This window comes from Globicephala melas, chromosome 1, assembly GCF_963455315.2.
Source record: "Globicephala melas chromosome 1, mGloMel1.2, whole genome shotgun sequence".
NCBI lineage: Eukaryota > Metazoa > Chordata > Mammalia > Artiodactyla > Delphinidae > Globicephala > Globicephala melas.
In genome coordinates this window covers 100,178,478-100,200,376 of record NC_083314.1, presented here as the reverse complement: position 1 = coordinate 100,200,376, position 21,899 = coordinate 100,178,478, and the positions used below count along the sequence as shown (strand labels likewise).

Sequence of the window (21,899 nt, the reverse complement as noted above, 5' to 3'; positions counted from 1 at the left end):
ATATGCCTGAATTTCTAATAGACTTTACTATAGTCAGAATTTTCACATCCTAACAATTATAATCAAGGTTTAAAGTCGGCCTTGAACCAATAAAAATTTTTCTTTCATAATAAAGTTATAACTGTAGTGTGTTAACTTTTTTTCCTCTTAGGGCAAAATACTTGTAATACAGTACAGAAATCTCAGATATATTTTAAAAGAAATAGCCTAACTAAGGCAAAAGTGAGAATGTTTTGGCTTTCAGAATTCCAAGAAGGGCTTAAGTAACTAAACCATGAACAGTAGGTTTAGAGGCAGTAGCATGCTGGAGTTGCTGGCGTTGTCTCACAAGAGCTGATCATGCATATCTCTTCCCAGTTCCATGTTCAGTGATGCCATGTTGGTAGCTTGAGATGGACCATGGTGAGACTTGTTTCCTCCAGAAGTCAGCAAACACTGCAAATCAGGGTTCCTCACCACTCCTACCCCTGTCCCACTCAGCTCCACACAGCCACTTGTTAACCCTCTATTACCACATCTCTGGAGTTGAGCAGACATCAGGGACAACTGGAATCAGGGGCTCAAATGCCTCTAGAACTGTTAGAAATCTGAATTCTGCCTCTCTAGAGGTTGACTTCTCTCAGGGAAGACTGGCTTGCTCTATCTGGTAAGATAGTGTTCCACGATACCTCCCAACTTTTACGTACTATCACAGACTCTGATACCACAGAGAAACTCACTTTCTCTGCTGCAGTTTGAAAAATACCAGCGAAAGTCTCTAGGTAGATGCCCACCTCGGAGCAGTTCAGGAAGTGGGACGGAGGTAATCGTGGGAAATGGAATCATGTCATATCCCAAAGTAGCCATGCGACTAGGAATCAGTTTCCAGGAGAAGAAGAGAGGGACAGTACAGAGCAGACAGTTCTATGGTGTATACTGTATGTTAAAATACAAAATTAAGCTAAATTGAAATGCAAAGTGGTTCCAGAACAGCATTAAATATTTGAAGTTCTTTTAAACATAGTTGAGAAATCATCGTTGTATAATACTTTAAATAAAACATCTTTTTAATGTAACTTAAGTCCTGCAATGAGTTTATTAAAATGTGCTTTTTGTTTAGGGTTTGAACTACAGTTCCGATTAGGCCCAACTTTACAGGGAAAAGCAGTTACTGTGTACACAAATTACCCATTTCCTGGAGAAGCATTTAATCGAGAAAAATTCCATTCCCTGGAATGGGAAAATCCAACAGAAGGAGAAGATGATTCTGATAAGTACTGTAAACTTAATCTTCAACAAGCTGGATCATTTCAGTATTATTTCCTTCATGGGTAAGTCAGGCGTCCTGTATGTGAAAAAAAGAAGTTAATTTATTCTGTAACTTGAAGTTATCTAACTTGTAAAAAGTTACCATATGAACCATGGCAGTGCAATTTTTACAGGGCTTTCCTGAGATGCAAATAGAATATGATCCTTCAGTTTCTAGGAAGTAATTGTAAGCTTTTATTGCAACTTTTTAAATGATTTTATGTGCCTAGAAATATATTTTTAAATGGGACAATTTACTTTCCAATTAGAGAGTCAGACTATTAGATGAGAATTATTTTTCCTATCATTAATTGAGAAGTTTTTGTTTTTTCCTTAGAAATGAGAAAAGTGGTGGAGGTTACATAGTTGTGGACCCTATTTTACGTGTTGGTGCTGATAATCATGTGTTACCCTTGGACTGTGTTACTCTCCAGACATTTTTATCCAAGTGTATGGGACCCTTTGATGAATGGGAAAGCAGACTTAGGGTTGCAAAAGAATCAGGTAATGTCAGCTTTCTTTCTTTTCTTCTTCTTTAAAATAAATGTAATTATCTTCTGTGATACAGATTTCAAAGGCTTTAATTCTTTTAATTTCATTCCTTAGTACATTTAGTAACATAAATAGAACTGTATGAAATTGTTGTTACTTGACCATTTTTAGCCTACAAAAATGGCAAATTTTATGGTTCAACTGAATAAGTTAAGGAACTCTATGACAAAATAAGATTATTATTGTTTCTAAGACTTTACTTTGACATATAAAAATTAGTAAGCTACCAGAATGTGTTGGAATATATATTATCATGGACTTCCCTGGTGGCGCGGTGGTTAAGAATCCGCCTGCTAATGCAGGGGACATGGGTTTGAGCCCTGGTCCAGGAAGATGCCACATGCTGTGCAGCAACTAAGCCCGTGCGCCACAACTACTGAAGCCTGCACTCCTAGAGCCTGTGCTCCTCAACAAGAGAAGCCACCGCAACGAGAATCCCTCGCACTGCAATGAAGAGTAGCCCCCGCTCGCCACAACTAGGGAAAGCCCTCGCACAGCAATGAAGACCCAACGCAACCAAAAATAAATAAATAAAATATATTATCATTATATATAATTTTAATTCAACAAGCCTTGATTAATGGTATTCCATGTGGAAGTCATGTGCTGCCATACATACCAAGAGTAAAATGAAACTTAAGGTGTATTTTACTCTTAAGTAAAGGGTAATGTTAATTTTCTACTTTCGACTTGAACATAGAGTGAAGAAAGAAGTGAGAAGTTCACTGACATAACTAAAACAGAATACAAGTACTATGGAACATTAAAACTAGGAGAAAGGGCTTTCCTGGTGGCGCAGTGGTTGAGAGTCCGCCAGCCAATGCAGGGAACACGGGTTCTTGCCCTGGTCCGGGAGGATCCCATGTGCCACAGAGCGGCTGGGCCCGTGAGCCATGGCCGCTGAGCCTGCACGTCCGGAGCCTGTGCTCCGCAACGGGATGAGGCCACAACAGTGAGGCCAGCATACCGCAAAAAAACCCAAAAAAACTAGGAGAAAGATGTACTGATATACTTGCATAGGATATATTTTCTACATATAAATATATCAATTCAAGAAATATAAATTGAACCCCTAATAGTGATTAGGCATTGTGTGTGATTTTTTTCAAATACATCATCTCATTATCCCTATCTTGCATATGAGGACACTGATAATCCTGAAAGCTTTAAGTAGACTTGCTTGAAGTCACTTGTGGTACAGCTAGTATTTAAACCCAAGTCTTTAACCCCTTCTCTGGTAGCACGGTTGCCTTGCCATTTAGAATTACTTATGGAAGTTTAACCTTACATTTTGCTTAGTTTTAGGTATGTTTTTTCTTATAGTGGTCTTTGTTTCTTTTCTTGTGTTGCAGGCTACAACATGATTCATTTTACCCCACTGCAGACTCTTGGACTATCTAGGTCATGCTATTCCCTTGCTGATCAGTTAGAATTAAATCCTGATTTTTCAAGACCTAATAAAAAGTACACCTGGACTGATGTTGGACAGCTAGTGGAAAAATTGAAAAAGGAGTGGAATATTCTTTGTATTACTGATGTTGTCTACAATCATACTGGTATGAGCTTCATTAACTACTTCTATTAATTTTAATGAGAATATTATATTCTAATTATTTCATTCCTTGCTGTTTTATATAACATAAAGTTTGAAAACACAAGGGATGATTAGGTGTCCTTCAATTTAAAAATCGCTTTATACAATACCACTTTTTTTCTTTCGAAGAAAACAGTGTTAGTTGAAGATATAATCAATATGTAAGTATTTTACATGTGATGATTATAAAAACAGGAGTGTGATCATAGAAAAGACCACATATTTCAATTTACAGTATTAATACTTTACAGACCAACTAATGAATCTATATAGCCATAGCTCTGGTACTATAGCATATATTTGAAAAAACTGAATGGTGTTATTTGAAGAGAAAATTATTGGTAAATTCTTAGAATTTAAATTTGAAAATTATATCTTTTACATGTTAAAAGATATTATTGAAGTTAACCTGTTTGGGCTCCCAGGATTTCTTACCAGTATACAATTCTATAAAAATATATCAGAGGTTTCCAGATGCTGATCCTCAGGAAATGACTACTTCCATCAGCTATCAGAGTAACTGGGTCTGGAGAAGCCTCTGGCCCTGATCAGCTTTCAGTTTAACCCAGTGTACCTTGCAGATGCTCTTTTCTGTTTGCCATGATGTAGAAAAGTCAGGAAACCACTGACTTACATATGTAAACAACAGGAATTCCAGGTGGTACAAAACATTTAACAACAACAACAAAAATCTCTGGTGTGTGTGTCATAAAATTGTTTTCCAAGTAACCATAGGAACTATGAAGATGTTCAAAAGCTCAAAGATTTGGTTCATCAATATAGATAATAATCTCTAATGATAATAATAAACAATCAAAATTAGGCAAAGAAATAGGAACATTCTAAAATTTGTTGTTTCTGCATGCACCTGGAAACTAAGCATCAGGGTCCACAGTGAAAACTGCCTAATGTCTAAGAATTCAGTATTCTTCGCTTGAAAATTTGACGTTATTGATAACTACTTTGACATCTTTAATACTATTCACATCAAATTTATCAAACCACATAATGGCAGCGTATGAATTATGATATGGCTTAGGCAGCTGTAACAAAAAGACAAAAATATAGTGACTTAAGATTTAAATTATACTTATTTCTTATAAAAGATTAAGTAGGCATTCCAAGACTGGTGTGGTAGCCAACCCATGATAGGGAACGAAGTTCTTTCTCTAATGCTGCTCTGCTGCCTCCAGCACTTTGCTTCCATCTCTTAATCAAATATGGCCCCTCCAATTCCTTATATCACCTCCAACCGGTGGCAATGAGGAAAGGGAAGTAATGTCTTTTAAGGGCATGATCTGGTGTATATATCCCTTCTGCTCACATTGCGCCAGATAGGATTTTGTCTCTAGCTATAACGGAGCTTGCAGTGTAGTATTTTGTTTGTCAGCCATGTCTGTCGCTGAACCTTGAGAGTTCTGTTACTAAAGGAAAAAAGGGAGTATAAGGTTTGGAGTACAGTCACAGACTCTGTCAGAGACTGTATTTTCTAAAGCATTTGAGAGATTCTGTGTAATATAAAAGAAGTGAATGTTGCTTCCACCTTGCATGAAACGTGTTGAGTATCATAATGTCCTTTCTGTGATATAGGTTTTCATTAAAAAGTTACTATCCCGGGAAAGTCAGCTTCCAGAATGGTACTGTTAAGGGTTTCACAGACCCTCTACCCTGAAAAACAGCTGTAACTGATGAAAATTATTTTTAAAAAACTAAAGTCTCCGAAAATTGTCCTAAGGGCATTCAGCATATGGAGAGACATTTATGCAAGAATATGTACTAAACCTCAGAAAGGATAGTGAGAGTCTGTGACATTTGAACCACAACCTGCTCCTCCCTCCCTACCCTTCCCCAGTCAGAGTGATGATAGGTCTGTTCCTAACAGGTGCTGCCAAGGACACCAGGCTCCCTTTCTCCCTGGCTCCCAGTCTAGGGCTGTGGTTGCAAGAGGCAGGCTTCCAGCGTTTCTCATTCCCCGCTTTCAGCACTATGTTATGGAAACTATTCTAGGCAAGAGCAGATGAGAGGCCTGGGGCTCCCTTCCTCTGCCCAGCCCCCACTCAGAGAGAGAAAGTTCTACTTCATGCATGGCAGGTCAAGAATACTGGACCCTTGCTCCAGCTTGCTTGTGGGGTCAGGGTTCCACACCTGGAGGGGAAAGCCAAGAAAAGCAGAGGCTCCTACCCCTGCCACCACTGGTGGAGCAGTGACACAGATGTTCTGCCCCCGGGAAGAGATGTGCAGTAAGAACAGAGTAAGAATGGAACTGACTTTATTTGGTACATAGCATGGGAAAGTTCAAGCCTGTGAGCACTGTTGAAAACAATGGAGACTTCGGTGGTAAACAATCCAAAGGAGGCTGGTATCTTCATGAGAGCAACATGCTAAACCATAGGCCAGCTACTGGTCTAACAGAGAGAACCAGGGAAAGAGGCAGCTAACAAGAGCCTTCTTGGGGTCAGAACAAGCCTCAAAGACAGGCCTCAAAGACTACCCATGCCAAGGGACCCAAATTTAATTGGATCATATTGCAGTGCAATTTATGCTCCAGAATATTATCAAAAATAACAGCACAGTCAGCCTGAGTAACAGCTCAGGAGAGAAATAGCTGAGTGTGATACCAACAGAAGCAGACCGCTTAACAGATTTCAGGGAAAAAGACACTTAAGAGAGCCCTGCTAAAAACCACCATCACCCCAGGCTGACTACCCATGGCCAAGGCTGCACCCTCTGAGTCGCAACATCAGAGTCTGCACACTGTGGGAGAAATAGACTTCCCTAAAATAATCCAGACAAGTCACAAACCAGCAACCAAAAAGACCTGGAGGGGATGGGATCAGTATCCAGAATTGCTGCAACATACTATCTAAATCACCAATACTCAACAAAAAATTGAGACATGTAAAGAAACAGCAAAGTGTGGCCCTTACGCAAGAAAAAAACAGGCAACAGAAATCACCTTTGAGAAGTCCTAGATGTCATACTTGAAATAGACTTTAAAGCAAGTATTATAAATGTATTTAAAGAATCGAAGGAAACCAAATTAAAGCAGTAAAAGAAGATGTTATGATGATAGCCCATCAAAGAGGGAATATCATAAATAGATAGAAATTTTTAAAAAGAGCCAAATGAGAATTCTGGAGTTGAAAAGTAAATAACCAAAATGAGAAATTTCACTAGAGCTGTTCAGCAGCATGTTTGAGTGAACAGTGACTATGCAATCTAAAGAACAGAGAAAAAGGATAAAAATGAACAGAGTTTCAGTGAAATGTGGGACATGGAAACACCAGAAGGAGAGGAAAGAATGGAAAAAAATACTTGAAGAAATAATGGCTGAAAACCTCCCAACCTCCAACATTAATTTACACATCCTAAAACTCAGGGACCTCCAGATAACATAAACAAAAGAGAGCTACACTCAGACACATCATAGTAAAAATTTTGAAAGCCAAAGATTTAGGGAATCTTGAAAGTAATGTCTTGAAAGGCAGAGATTATCAGAGTCAATTAAAAAATAAATAAATAAAACAAGATCCAAATATATGCTGTCTACATGCCACACACTTTAAATTCAAAGATACAGGTAGGTTGACAGTAAAAGGATGGAAAAAGATAAACCTGAACTAGTTAGTTTAGGAGTTCCCTCTCTGACTGCTGCAGAGATGTCTCAGCCTTGGGCATACACAAGGTCTTCCAGACTGCCAGAGGTGAATGGGATTTCTTTTTAAGGCTGGCTTCCTAGAAGTCACCCTAGGTCAGAGTGTACTTCGTTGTTCACTCGGTGTGCCTGCCTCTCCCAGAATGAAACTAACCCCAGACTGGGAGGTAAGGGGAGAGGGCATCTCCCATCTTGGCCACACCTGCCTGGAGTAGAGCACTGGGGTAGAGCTTCCATAACACATGGTTGGTCGGGTGGGATAAGGGAGCAGGTTGTGGTTCAAGTGCCACAGACTCTTGCTATTCTTACTAAGAATTAGTAGGTTTTCTTGAATAAATGTTTCTCCATGTGCCAGATGCCCTTAGGACAATTTCCAGAGTCTTTCTTTACTGTGCTACTCTGGAAGTCCATCTTTCATTTTTAATTTTGATATGTATTAAGACATAGTTTGGAGTTTAACTCCTCTTTCATATAGAATGAGAAAAAATACTTTTATTACCTAATGTTTAGAATTCTTTCATTTTACACTTGATTTTGTTTCATAAAATTGAGATAAGAAACAAAGTTTCAGGATTTTACCATGTAAAAAGTTGGGGTTGCCTTAGTATTTTAATAAACGAAAATCCAAATTGGATATAATTATCATGACATTTTTCTCTTATATAATCTTGAATTTCAATGAGTATGGTGATAAATCTTGGGAAAACTATCTTGATTCAAATTTGGAGAATTATCAATTTAACTTTTATTATAACATCTGTGCTTCTTATGTATTTTGTCTATTAAATAAATACTAAGTAAATCAATGACTTACTAAATGATTTATCATATACGTGAAACTAAAAATAATAATGATTTTAAAACTCTGTAAGGATTGTAGTTGTTCTCAGCTGAGTGAACAAGGCATGACCACATTCACCTCAGCCATAGAGCAAAATGGTTAGACTGCAGATTCTGAAGAGACTTGCCCAGTTCTTTTTCTGGCTGTGTGACTTTTGCTGAGGTACCTATCTCAGGCTCTCATCTGTCAAATGAACATAATAGTATGTCCTATATCATTTGGAAGGGCATGAGGGTTAATAAATTAATGCACTTAACAGTTCCTGGCATATGGTAGGTATTGAAAAATTGTTACTACTTTCAGGTACATTAACCACTCCTGAGCATGAATTTACAGGGCATTAGTCCATTTTAAAGATGAAGCAAAATGTGTCTAGCTTTTATTTGTTTATTAATAAATTAAAACAAATTACCTCCAATGTTGTGAACACTTGAAATACCTTGCAAAACTCCTGATTCTGATTCTGAACTTACTGCTACAAATGGGTAATAAGATACAAGCTATACCCTTGTTATTTGAGTATATTTTTTTTAGCAGTTTCTCAGCCTCACTTGTATCAGTTTTATCGAAACAATATATCTTATTAACCTTTCAAGATTAGCTATACAAAGAGGTTGCCTATGAGAGAACTGAGTTTTCTTCCATCAGGATTGTCTAAGCAAAATTAAAAACAAAAACAAACAAACAAAAAAACCCTTTCTAGAATGAAGGCTCCATGAGCACCTGAACCTTGCTCCCTTATTTGCTACAGAATATCTAGCTCCCAGAACAGTGCCTGGGATATATGACACTTTCAGTGTAGATATATGTGGACCTATGAATGGATTTTGAGTTAACAAGCTGTCCCCAGGCAGTGCTATCATCACATGCTTGGGTAGATGTGCCTGGGCCTCAGCTGGAGTCTGGGCCAGTTTGAGAGATGTACTGAGAAGAGTGGGTGTGAGGAAAGAGAAGGACTAAAATGTAGCAAACCTCCCTCCAGGGTTTAGGGGAGATGAGAAGGAAAAGAGAGGGCACAAAAGAGAGAAGCAAAAATTTAAGGCAACCAAGATAACGACATCTTTTGAAAATCAAGGAAGAGGTCTTTTGTAAATCACGGAAGGACTAATCAGTAATGACAGATGTAGAGCTTGAAAGTGATGAAAATGAGAAAGTAACACTAAATTTCATGATTAGGAGGCTGGAGTAATCTCGGTGGAGCGCTGGCTGTAGAAGCAGACTGTAGTGGGAGAAGGAATGAGAGTGTGGGGAGAAAGTGGAAGCAGTAGATACAGGTTGGATTTTCAAGATGTTTGGTCTCGATACTAATAGACCCTACAGAACTTAGAGAAATAACTGCATTTAGATAAGTTGTGTGTTTGTACTCTTAGCTTTGGGGAGATACAAGCATATTTAAAGATCTAGAGGAAGGAATCTCACCTCCCTCTCCCACTCAAAAAAAAAAAAAAAACCCACAGGAATACATGATATGTAGGAGAAAAAGATATAAATGACATTTTGCATTCTAAGGATAGGTAAGAGAGAGAACCTAGAGCTTAGGTGGGGCCGAAGGAGGGCCCTGTCACTCAGGAGACCAGAAGTAAAAAGGAGAAGCTCCTGGGAAAAGTAAATGTCAGGGAACTCTTCTGCCCTAGAACCTAACAGCCAGACACTGAAAAGCCCAAACCAGAATTGAAGATACAGGTAACTTTCTGCTTTAATGAGGCCAGAGAACTTGAAGTCAGGGCAAAAGCCCAGTCTGCCTTAAAGGAAAAGATGTCCTTTAGGTTTAGAAGGAGGATTCCAAAATAAGTTCACCCAAGGAGCATCAAAAGAGGCCAAGGGGGCTTCCTTGGTGGCACAGTGTTTGAGAGTCCACCTGCCGATGCAGGGAACATGGGTTCATGCCCCGGTCTGGGAAGATCCCACATGCCGCAGAGCGGCTGGGCCCGTGAGCCATGGCCGCTGGGTCTGCGTGTCTGGAGCCTGTGCTCTGCAATGGGAGAGGCCACAGCAGTGAGAGGCCCGCGTACCGCAAAAAAAAAAAAAAAAAAAAAAAGAGGCCAAGGACAAGACACTTCTTAACTCCCACTGCAATAGTAAACAATTTATACAATGGAAAACTCTTACAACAGGAAAGAAAAATATATGGTGAAATAGATGATAGGATACCACAACCAAAAAATTGTTTTATACTAAAATATTGTTATAAAATATTGATATCTAATATATAAGAAAATGAGTGATAGATGTTGATATTTTATTTTACCTTTAAACTTAACTTCAGTTTAATTACATGATATTCCTTTATGTTTCCTTTTTCTTTAAGCTACTAAAAGTAAATGGCTCCAGGAACATCCAGAAAGTGCATATAACCTTGTGAATTCCCCACACTTAAAACCTGCCTGGGTCTTAGACAGAGCACTTTGGCATTTATCCTGTGACGTTGCAGAAGGGAAATACAAAGAAAGAGGAGTAGCTGCTTTGATTGAAAATGATCATCAAATGAATGTCAGTATGTATAGAGGAATACCACACTAAAACAATAGCAGAATTTCTAAAGTGTAAAGTAAATGTGTGGTTGAAAATCATTTAGAACCTGTCTTTTAATATGCTAAATAATGTTTAGTAAAAAGATTTTAAATGTGTATATTTTAACTATTGATATTTTCCAGTGCATTCGAAAAATAATTTGGGAGGATATTTTCCCAAAGATCCATCTCTGGGAATTTTTCCAAGTGGATGTTGACAAAGCAGTTGAGCAATTTAGAGGACTTCTTACACAAGGTACAGGATATACACTAGAATGTTTCTATCGATTTTAAGAAATCTAGTATTGCTCTTGAAGCGATAACTCTTCTCTTGGTTAACACATTATTAAATCTGTTATTATTATATGATATTTGTATTGTTTTTGATGCTCTAAAACTATGATTCTGGAAGCTATCTTAGAGTTAGCAGAGATATCTAAAGGGCATGTCATAATACATACTTATTTCCCTCGGGGACTGTTTCTTACACTGTTTCCTTAGCACAATGCTCAGAATACCGTAGAGCTCAATATGTATTTGTTAAATGCATGAATGGCAGGTAAGTAGAGCAGAGTATTTCAGCTGCCAAAGACTCAAAACAGTCTTTGAAACTGAGAGATGTATGTCCTCTGTTGGCCAACATAGGAATCTTAACTGAGGTAGAGGGGCTTCTAGCTGATGGCGCCTACCATTAAGGCTACCTAACCACTAGTGAGACTGACTCAGGTACTAGCCAGTAGCAAAGATAAAGAAACAGATCTCCCTGACAAAGTAGGATAGAAAAAAACATGCTGAAAGAGAAATTAGGGTTTTTCGGAGGCAAATTAGAAAAATTATAAAGAATGTATCTTCAATTAGTATAGGACAGCCTAACAGCAAGGATCTTTGATGGCTAGAAATCCTCTTCCTCATCCAGAAACTAGAGCTTGCGTAGGGCCCAGAAATACTGCCTTCAAAGTAGAAATCAGTATGACCTGAGGCCCAGGAAGCTTAGGGTCAGATTTACTCTCTCAACTTTCACAATTGTGTAACATCTTAATACATGAATTTTTTATATTAACTTTCCTTCATGTTTTATTTTACTGAAGATCTCCCCTTCCCTCTGATGTTTATAAGCTGTATTATTTATTTGCAATAATGTGCAAAAATATAATAAATGGAATGTGTGAGTTCCTCTCCCCCAAAACCTACTTACTAGAAGGAACTATCAATTAATAGTTTCTTGTGTTTCTTTTCAGACTCTTTTTGAAAGAAATTCCAATTTTATCTAATTATATATCTATACATTATATTTGTAAGTTTTATATTTATATCTATTTTATACACACACAAATAAAACTATAGCATATGGATTGTTTAACAACTTGTTATTTTAGTTGACAGCATGATCTTATTACAGCTAATTATTTCTTTTAACCTCTAGACAGAATACACTGTTTTAAAGTACTTGAATTTCTTTAGCCTTTTAGATAGACTATTTGCAGTTCATTTCTCATTCATTCAATACGTATTTATTGAATCAACTGTTATGTGAAAGGCGGTCTTCCAGGCGTGGGGATTCAATGGTGAACATAGTAGCAAGCCCTTGCCCTAGGAGAATTTATATTCTTATAAGCAGTACTATAGAAAATATATCCTTGTACATGTTATCTTTACTTGCTATGTGAGTAAATCTGTAGGACAAATTGTTAGACATAGAATTCATGGGTCAAAGGGTATACAGATTTCATGATAAATTTATGATAGATATTGTCAAATTGCTTTTCAACACAAGTTGTACCAGTTTACATTATCACTAACTATACCATCACCAATGTTAGATACCATTAATCTTTATAATCTTTGTCAATAAGGGAAAATATTCATTATTTTAATTTACATTTGCCTATTAGTGAAATATCTTTTCACATGTTAATTAGCCATTTATAGTTCTTCCATTAATTCCCTATTAATGGTCTTTCCCTATTTTTCTACTGGGTTGTTTGTCTTTTTCATATTGACTTATTATTCTTTGTGATTCCTTATTATAGTGGCCTCAAATATATCCTCCTAGTATGCTGTTGATCTTTTAACTCTTGTTTATGGTAGTTTTTCCCCCAGTGTAACCAAATTTGTTAATCTTTTCTTTTATGGCTTCTGATTTCACATTGTGCCTAGACCTTCAAACAGCAATCTATGTTTTCTTCTGATAATCTTATTTATATTTTACTTTTAAATATTTAGTATACCTGGAATTTATATAAAGAAGATATTTAACTTTATTCTTATTTTTAAAAATGATATTGAGTTGATAATCCATCCTTTTATACTGATTTGGGGTACCACCATGATACTTCATAATGTATAATCATACACTAAATACACATGGACCTGTTAGCTGTGCTATTCCAGTGATCTGTCTTTTAGTCTACCAGTACTAAAGACTTTTATAATGTACACTGATTGTGTAGCTTTTTCTCTTTTTTAAACACTTCTGGAATTTTTCATGTATGTTACTCATCTGGATTAACCTCAGAAAATACATATTAAAATCTATTTAATTTTTATCTTAGTTTGTTTGGGCCTTTATAAGCCATTGCAAAATCTTTTTAGAATAAGCCAGGTATTAATTAATATAAAATCAAACCCAGTGGAGGCAATCCTGTACCAATACCTGATTTATTAGGAACAAGTTCCAGAAGAAGAGTGAAAATTCCCCCCATAAAAGGTTTATTTACTTTTTTCATTTTTTATTATTATGTAAGAATATGCTTGTTGATGAAAAGGAAAACAGTATGAAAACAAACCTGTGTGCTTCTTTCAGAGAAAGTTAGGTTGTTAATATGACTTACTTTTTAGAATAGAAAGCAATCTTTGAGGAAAAAAAAGTCCTAATGTTAATGTATTTGGTAGCACCTGTGAAGAAAATTTGTACCATCAACATCCTTAATGCCCTAAAGAATATATAGAATAACTGAATGCCAACTGAGGTAGAAAGATGGGACTGAGGATGAACTGGTAGGAACTGCTGTGTTTTTCTTTTATAGTGTTTTTGGGTTTTTTTTCCTCAGTCAGTCTCTCTCTCTCTCTCTCTCTCTCTCTCTCTGTCTTTCCTTCCGTGTGTGTGTGTGTGTGTGTGTGTGTGTGTGTGTGTGTGTGTTAGATGGTGTGCAGGAGGATGGACAGGGAGGTGGGAAGGATGCTTATGAAATAAACATATATTTTATTTTCCAAGAAAAAACTATAAACTAAAAATATGAAATCAGTAACAGTTATAATCTCCTTATGCATAGCTGCATTTAAGATATAATATTTTCTTTCTTTCAGGAAATAGGAAAACAACAAAGCCTGATCCAAAACAACACCTTAAGATTATTCAGGATCCTGAATACAGACGACTTGGCTGTACTGTAGATATGAACGTTGCACTAGCAACTTTCATACCACATGAGTATGTTTTATATTTTACTACATATTAAAGAGTACTATTACTTGTAAACCTTTATGGATAGTATTATTTTCATGCTATTGTTAAAAGCCTGAATATAAAATGAAAAAAAGTAATTCACCATAATTCTACTACTTCAAACGCATGACATTTCCCCTCTTGTCTGTGTGCTGGTCCATGTTCCTATACATAAATGTAAAAATGTATACAGTTGGAAAACTTCTTTAGCCATAATTAAGATCCTGATGAATATATTTAAAGTTTCTATGACCATTATTAGAAAATTTTTAAATGTAGAATTTGTAAAACCATTAAATAATGTTTGTATTGCTTTATCTGTTTCAAGTAATGGGCCAGCCGCAATTAACGAATGCTGCAGTTGGTTCCGGAAGAGAATTGAGGAATTAAATTCAGAGAAGCATCAACTCGTGAACTATCATCAGGAACAGGTTTTACCTACTTCTTTTGAACTGCTGTTTTTCTTTGAGTGTTAATACTGTTTCTTGTTGTTGTCGTTGATGTAATATAATTTCATGTTTTCTAGGCAGTTAATTGCCTTTTGGGAAATGTGTTTTATGAACGACTGGCTGGCCATGGTCCTAAACTAGGACCTGTCACTAGAAAACATCCTTTGGTTACCAGGTATTCCATTTTTGTTTTCTTCTCATTAAAGGTTAAAAATTGAAAATTGTATTAAACTCTTCAAATTAACCTAAATGTTTCCTTTAATGTGTGACTCAGTACATTTCTTAAATTGAAATAGAAGTTTTGATCTGGTAACTAAGCTTAATATTAATTAATTTTGTTAGGCACATCTTTAGTTAGAGAAACTATCATTATTATGAACCAATTTATAATCATTTACATTCATGTTTCTGGAGGACTGCATACTTACTAATAAATTCAACGTTAATCAAATTAAGCAAGCATTTAGTTCCTTATACTTTAAGTAATATACAACATAGATTAGGCAACTGAAGTGTAGTAAAAACCTTTGCAAAATAATGTCAATTCCTCAGTGATTTTCTTAGTAATTTTATGAGATTTTTAAAGTTATTATTTAGAATGTTAATCAGATATGCTATTTCTCAAATCCTATTAGGTTTACTCAAAATGTCTACTGACGATTTTTTTACCTATATTGCAGTTTATTTCCCATAAATGGTGTCAAACTAATCTTTTCTATTCTATTCACTAGGGAAGAAGTTTAATTTTAATAGTGCTAATTCACATTCTCTCCAAGGAGTTTCTCTGTATGGATTTCATACTTGATTGTATCTCCCTAGATATTTTACTTTCCCTTTTGAAGAAATGCCCCTCTCCACAGAAGAATCTATGATTCATGTCCCAAATAAAGCTTGTTTTCTGATGGCACATAATGGATGGGTAATGGGAGATGATCCCCTTCGAAACTTTGCTGAACCAGGTATATCATTTTTGTTAACTTCTCTATGGATAGGGAAATAAAAGTTCACGGCAAGCTCAAAATATAAATTGTTTATTGATTTTTCCCCCCACTATGCTAGTGTTTTTAAAACTATTTCATTACAGATGCCAGAGGTGCATACAGTTTGAGAGAGAAGAGAAGGGATTGACAGGATGGGATTCACCTTCTTCTTTTCCCTCCTTTCCCTTTCTACCCCTTATCTCCTCAAACAGAATAGCTTTTATATATCTATTTTATATTGTGGTTCTGCCTAAGAGTTTATTTGGGCAACAATTTATTGCATTTTTAAAAGACATTTGAAACCTCTATTATTACAACTATTTACTATAAGAGATATTTTCACTCATTAGCCAGAGGAGTATTTAAGGTATTTGAATGGCAGTTAAACTAGAAACCAGTTGTTTTTAGATTCCCTCTCACTTAATACTAGCATCTTATTTTTCTACAGCAATTTCATTGCCAGGAAGAATTTTGCAGGGGACCTATCAATATATTTATTTTTTAACATTTTAGAATTAGAAGCCTGTTTTAATGACATTAAATTTAATTCAGAAATCTCATTTTTTTTTAAAAAAAAGAGTGTAGCTTTGGATTTAAGTATCTCTGCCCTCTCCTTTCTAACCATTCTAAATGAAAAAAGACATTCTTCTCTACACCGTGGATTTAATGTAACCTATTGCCAAAAATTGGTAGCAAGGTGGAGATGGAGCTTTAAATGTTTTTGGTAGAACTGTAGCTTTAAAGGCCTACTATTATTGTTTTCCTTCAAGAAGTAACTTAAATTTTTGCCATTAAGCACACATTTTTAGAAGAGACAATAAGGTACAATTTTAGCAAAATAGATATGAGATCCAAATTACTATTAACTTTAAAAAATTTTATCCCATGCTATTTTAGATGTAATTTTAACCTATATATGGTTTGTGTTAAAAATAGTAAATGTGTTTTAAAAACAAGTTTTTCCTTGAAGTAAATGTTTTCATTTTGTTTCTCAAACCATTGAAAGCAAGCTCCTTTCTTAACAGGTTCAGATGTTTATCTAAGGAGAGAACTTATTTGCTGGGGAGACAGTGTTAAATTACGCTATGGGAAAAAACCAGAGGACTGTCCTTATCTCTGGGCACACATGAAAAAATACACTGAAATAACTGCGACTTATTTCCAGGGAGTCCGTCTTGATAACTGTCACTCAACACCTCTTCATGTAGCCGAGGTACAGAAAAACAATTCATCTACATTAAGAAAAGAAATTCAGTATTCTCTCCTAGCTTTCCTTAAATAGAGTATACAAATATATGTTTCCTTTTGCTAGTTGGATACCAACATTGATTTGGTGGTAGTATTTAACACTTGCATAATTTGCATAGTTCTGACAATTTTTTGATGCAGCTGTTATGGAGTACTGGGCTATAAAATGTTTGAGTTAATATTTTTATTTTAAGTTAGGGAAGTACATTATATTGTCTCTGATAATACACACACAACCATATTGCTGTATATATATTATTAAAATATTCATATTTTAATATTAATATTTTAACAGAATTAATCTTATTAATATTTTAATATATAAATATTAATTTGTCTTATTCTTGTTATTTTTAGGTTGCTTTCAATACATTAGTAGCCACTGTGAAGTTGAATAGCTTATTTCATATTATAATGATTATTTAAACCCTAACATTACAGCATATTGAAACTATTTTAGCCTCATTGATTCAATTTTTATTAATTGTTTATAAAAATGTAAATGTAAACATAAAAGTTTTCTATTCCTCTTTGGGTTTTTTACAGTAACTTAAGCAATGCCAACACTTACAGCATTATCTTTTACCTTTTGCAGCTTTGTAAACACTTCAAATTTTCATTCTGTTTATAAGATCTTTGATAGTTTTCTAGTCACAAGTTAGTGTTCTTTGGAAATGTGTGCTTATCTGAAAAACATCTATTTCTATACTTTTAAAGCAGTATTATGATGTATATGTTTCAAGTCCTGTGATGAAAAACTGATTTGATTTGGAAGAATTTAATGAACATTAGTTAAGGTGGTAGACGTTTTTTAGCTTCAAAAAATGGCAGAGGATTTTTTGTGTGTGCCTTTATAGCAACATCAAAAAAAATACACTTTTAAGATTGTTATAACATTATGGCAAAAGTTAGAATATTAAAATTTAATTTGCTTAATTTTAAGTTACATAATCCTCTAGGATCTTATTTGATAGAATTTCAAGTATTTTATTAGTCTTTGTGTAAATGTTATGTTAAAAAAAAACTTTTTGGAACTGATCTTATTTCTGATTAAGAGTTTTGGGGGAAAAAAAAAAAAAAAGAGTTTTGGGGAATTCCCTGGTGGTCCAGTAGTTAGGACTCAGTGCTTTCACTGCAATGGCCCCAGTTCAGTCCCTGGTCAGGGAACTAAGATACTGCAAGCTGCAAAGCATGGCCAAAAAAAAAAAGTTTATTATCATCTGTAGGAAAAACTGGCTTCAGTCTGGTCAGACCTAATCTTTGCAATAGCTAAATGATTCACCAGTTGGGAATTTATCATGAATAGCTTAGTCAAGTGCCTGGAAATTAATGGTCTGATTAGAGGTATTAAAAACAAACATAAAACGGGGGGAAATCCTAGCAGAACTGCAGTGTTATGGTTTACATTTTTTAATGTGACACTAACATTTTTCTTCTTTCTTTTTTCCTCCCCCTTGTGTCCCTATATCTGCAAAATCTAATCTTCCTTTTTAACTGTTATATTGTCTTTATAAATTCTCTTGTTTCCTGTGTGTATTGGTCTGTTTTATGTTTTCTTACGTATGCACAATTACTTTTTTTGGAAATTCATCTTGGATTTCCATTTTGTCTTGCTACATGATATTTTCCTTTGTCAAATCCATGCCTAATCTTGCCTCCTCTCCTTCCCCTGCACCATCTTGCTTTTCTCTTTCTGTTACATTTGTAACTGTGCTTTTTGCAGTACATGTTGGATGCTGCTAGGAAATTGCAACCCAATTTATATGTAGTAGCTGAACTGTTCACAGGAAGTGAAGACCTGGACAATATCTTTGTTACTAGACTGGGCATTAGTTCCTTAATAAGAGGTAGGCTTATTGAAAGTGTTTTTCCCATCTAAAGCTTTAGTTTTTGTTTAAGTAGATTAAAAGGCATTTAATAGCTTTATATACAGCATTTAATAATGTTCAACATAGTTACTGTTCTTTTAAATATTCTACTCAGAATTTCCTAGTATAACTTAGTCTGTTTTCATCAGTAAAAATTTCCACTTTGGGGTAAAATATCTCATTTTAACTTGAAAGAGCAGTGGAATGAACTGATGATTCATGAACAAAACCATTTTTTTGGTTGTTGAAAATATACAAATCTGTTTTTCATCTCCTACCTGCCTATGTGATATAATCTTTAGATTTTTCTTCATAGATTTTATATAACCAACATCCTAATAAACAACATATATTCCCTTTGACCTGCATGAACCATTTCTCTGGTTAAGTTACAGAGAAGACTTTTTTGTCATTTAAACTAATGGACATTTGTTTAAATGTTTAAAGCTGTTTTATTTTTTATAATATTTATGTGGTCTTTTTTTGAAAATCAGTCATGATACGAAATCTAATCTCTTCTTGGACATTGATAATGAAGATTGTTAAAATATTCTGTAATGCCTTGCAGAGGCAATGAGTGCGTATGACAGTCATGAAGAGGGCAGATTAGTTTACCGATATGGAGGAGAACCTGTTGGATCCTTCGTTCAGCCCTGTTTGAGGCCTTTAATGCCAGCTATTGCACATGCCCTGTTTATGGATGTTACCCATGATAATAAGTGTCCTATTGTGGTAAGTATCTAACGTGTTTCTTGTATTTACTGATTTTGCTGAATGTTTTGATATTTAGTTCCCTGCTATTTAGTGGTAGTAATATCCACAAAACTTCAAAATAGTGCCTTAGTGATTGTGATACAAAGGTTTTTGAGCGTTTTGTTATTTGTTATCTTATCAAATGTATTTATGCACTTATTCTTTTACTTCATTATGCTATAGGATGGCACTTTGCATTTGAAAGAAAATAAACTTTTGGGTTTTTGTTTGTTTGTTTGTTTTTTTATTGTTTTCTAGCATAGGTCAGCATATGATGCTCTCCCAAGTTCCACGATTGTTTCTATGGCATGTTGTGCTAGTGGAAGTACTAAGGGCTATGACGAATTAGTGCCTCATCAGGTTTGTTTGTGTTGTTTTTTAAAATCTACAAGGCAGAAAACTTTGATCATTTTTACCAAAAGTTCTCATTGTAATTAAAACGTACACATGGCTAAGTTGTAATTTTGTTCAGATTTCAGTAGTTTCTGAAGAACGGTTTTACACTAAGTGGAATCCTGCAGCATCACCATCCAATTTCGGTGAAGTTAATTTCCAAAGTGGCATCATTGCAGCCAGGTGTGCCATCAATAAACTTCACCAAGAGCTTGGAGCCAAGGGTTTTATTCAGGCAAGAAACTAAATTTTCTAGGTTTCTTTCTTAAGGTTCAATTTTAGAGTCTTCCCAATTTGAGCACTAATGTGTTTTCTCTTTGTTTCTCAGGTGTATGTGGATCAAGTTGATGAAGACATAGTGGCAGTAACAAGACACTCACCTAGTATCCATCAATCAGTTGTATCTGTGTCTAGAACTGCTTTCAGGAATCCCAAGACTTCATTTTACAGGAAGGAAGTGCCTCAAATGTGCATCCCTGGTAATGGGATCTAAAAAGTGTTATTGTGATTATATTGTTAAATTGTTAATAATAATAAATATTATTAAATTGTTACATATCGTATATATTGTAACACAGTGCAAGTGTAGATGTAGTTGAGAAAAAGCATTAGAAATTTTTGATAGCTTATATTTTTACTACATGGAACAAAACCTGAAAATACTCTCAAATGTTAACATTTTTTGAGTTGTGAAGTGATTTTGTTTTCATCCTAATACATTCCCTTATCTCCTAATTTGTATAAAATGAACATGTATTTCTTCTATACCCAGGAAAATATATATGTATGTTCATGTGTTTGTATATATGTATATACATATATTCATATGTGTGTCCAAGTGTTTTTATGTATGTGTATACACACATTTACATATATAAACCAAAATGGAAAATAGTTTAATATTTAAGGCTCTTTATAATCCATCCTCACCTACCTTCCTGGCCCTGTGTCACTCCACTATTTCAACCAAATAGATATTTTCACTGTTCCCCAAGTAGTCTTACTTACACTTATTTATGAATTCTTTACATCTTTCAAGGACTAAAGTTTCACCTCCTTTGAGAATCTTTCTCTAAGTATTCAGTGAACTCTCTCTCCTCTGAACATAAAGTAATTATATTCTCTCTATATCACTCTGACACTTAGTTATAAAATACATCCTTGAGATATATCCTTAGTATTGCTTGATTTTTTTCTAGACATGTGTATTTCATTTCCTTCCTTATTATTATATATAATATATTATGGCATAACATGCTCCTGTGCATACAGCAGCTGTCCAAGTCTGTTGATTAATTGAGTGAATGAAGATTCTCATAAAAATCATCATATTCTATATTGGTTGCTAGTTGCTAAATATTCATAACTCCCATTTTTAGAAATTATCAACTTGAATAGTTTCAGAGTCAAATGTTTATTACTTTTTTTGACTAGTCACATGTTTATATTCAGTAATCTTATTTGGTTGTTGCTAATATACATACATAGTTTTACATGGCTGCACTCAGTGTATACAGTAGTTTCTCAGGGGTTTTTTTTTTTTTTTGTCAGTGATCATCCTTAAAACATTTTCCACTTTATCAGTCCACAAAATTGTGATTTTCATTATGTTAAATATTTCATATTTTATTATGTTAGTATTCCATTTTTAATATTTTGGGGTATGTTTAGCAGTGTTCTTTAAGATTTGAATATACACTAGGAATAATTCTTTTTCTTTTGAACAATTTTCTTAGTATATATTTCCAGAAGTAGATTTCTGGATCAAAAAGTCTTTCATTGTCAGATTAATGGTTCAAATTATTTAAATAATTTAAATAATAATGTTGCAGTTTTATATATCCTTTGGTCCAGCAATTCTATTCCCAGGTATATATCTGAGAAACTCTTCTGCATTTCCATTAGGAAATATGCACAGAAATATTTATTGTAACATTATTTATAGTAGAGAAAAACAATAACAATGTTAATAAAATGAATGCATTTTGGTATATTCATACAGTGGAATACTATTTGGCATTTGAAATAAATGAGGTAGAGCTAATTTATATTAGCTGAACAAACCTAAAAAATACAGTGTTGTCCAATAGAAAGGAAGTTGCAGAAATGTATATATAACTTGAATCACTTAAATAAACTTGGACATATGGAGAATAGTATATATTTGCTTAGGGAAACATACATATGTAGCAAAAATGCACAGGATCAATGAACTCCAACCTTCAGGTAGTGGTTGCCTCTGAAGGGGGAGAAAGGGTACACAGGGACATCAGTTGGATTTGGAATGTTTTCTTAAGTGAGGTAAAGAGATCTGGGTGTTTTAA

General features: G+C 34.8%; 1 protein-coding gene across 3 annotated transcripts in view; it reads left to right on the top strand.

Annotated features, from left to right (window-relative positions):
- The window catches only part of AGL (amylo-alpha-1,6-glucosidase and 4-alpha-glucanotransferase), a 79,602-nt gene that overhangs the window by 11,122 nt on the left and 46,581 nt on the right, over positions 1-21,899 (top strand). For all 3 annotated transcript variants that reach the window (XM_030868785.2, XM_060302295.1, XM_060302303.2), the window contains exons 3-17: positions 1,100-1,310; positions 1,625-1,791; positions 3,192-3,395; positions 10,238-10,419; positions 10,584-10,695; positions 13,746-13,869; positions 14,213-14,315; positions 14,411-14,508; positions 15,153-15,292; positions 16,339-16,526; positions 18,285-18,408; positions 18,998-19,161; positions 19,441-19,542; positions 19,655-19,810; positions 19,904-20,054. In XM_030868785.2, the coding sequence (XP_030724645.1) occupies positions 1,100-1,310; positions 1,625-1,791; positions 3,192-3,395; positions 10,238-10,419; positions 10,584-10,695; positions 13,746-13,869; positions 14,213-14,315; positions 14,411-14,508; positions 15,153-15,292; positions 16,339-16,526; positions 18,285-18,408; positions 18,998-19,161; positions 19,441-19,542; positions 19,655-19,810; positions 19,904-20,054 (2,226 nt within the window). The remainder of the gene's footprint in view (positions 1-1,099; positions 1,311-1,624; positions 1,792-3,191; positions 3,396-10,237; positions 10,420-10,583; positions 10,696-13,745; positions 13,870-14,212; positions 14,316-14,410; positions 14,509-15,152; positions 15,293-16,338; positions 16,527-18,284; positions 18,409-18,997; positions 19,162-19,440; positions 19,543-19,654; positions 19,811-19,903; positions 20,055-21,899) is intronic.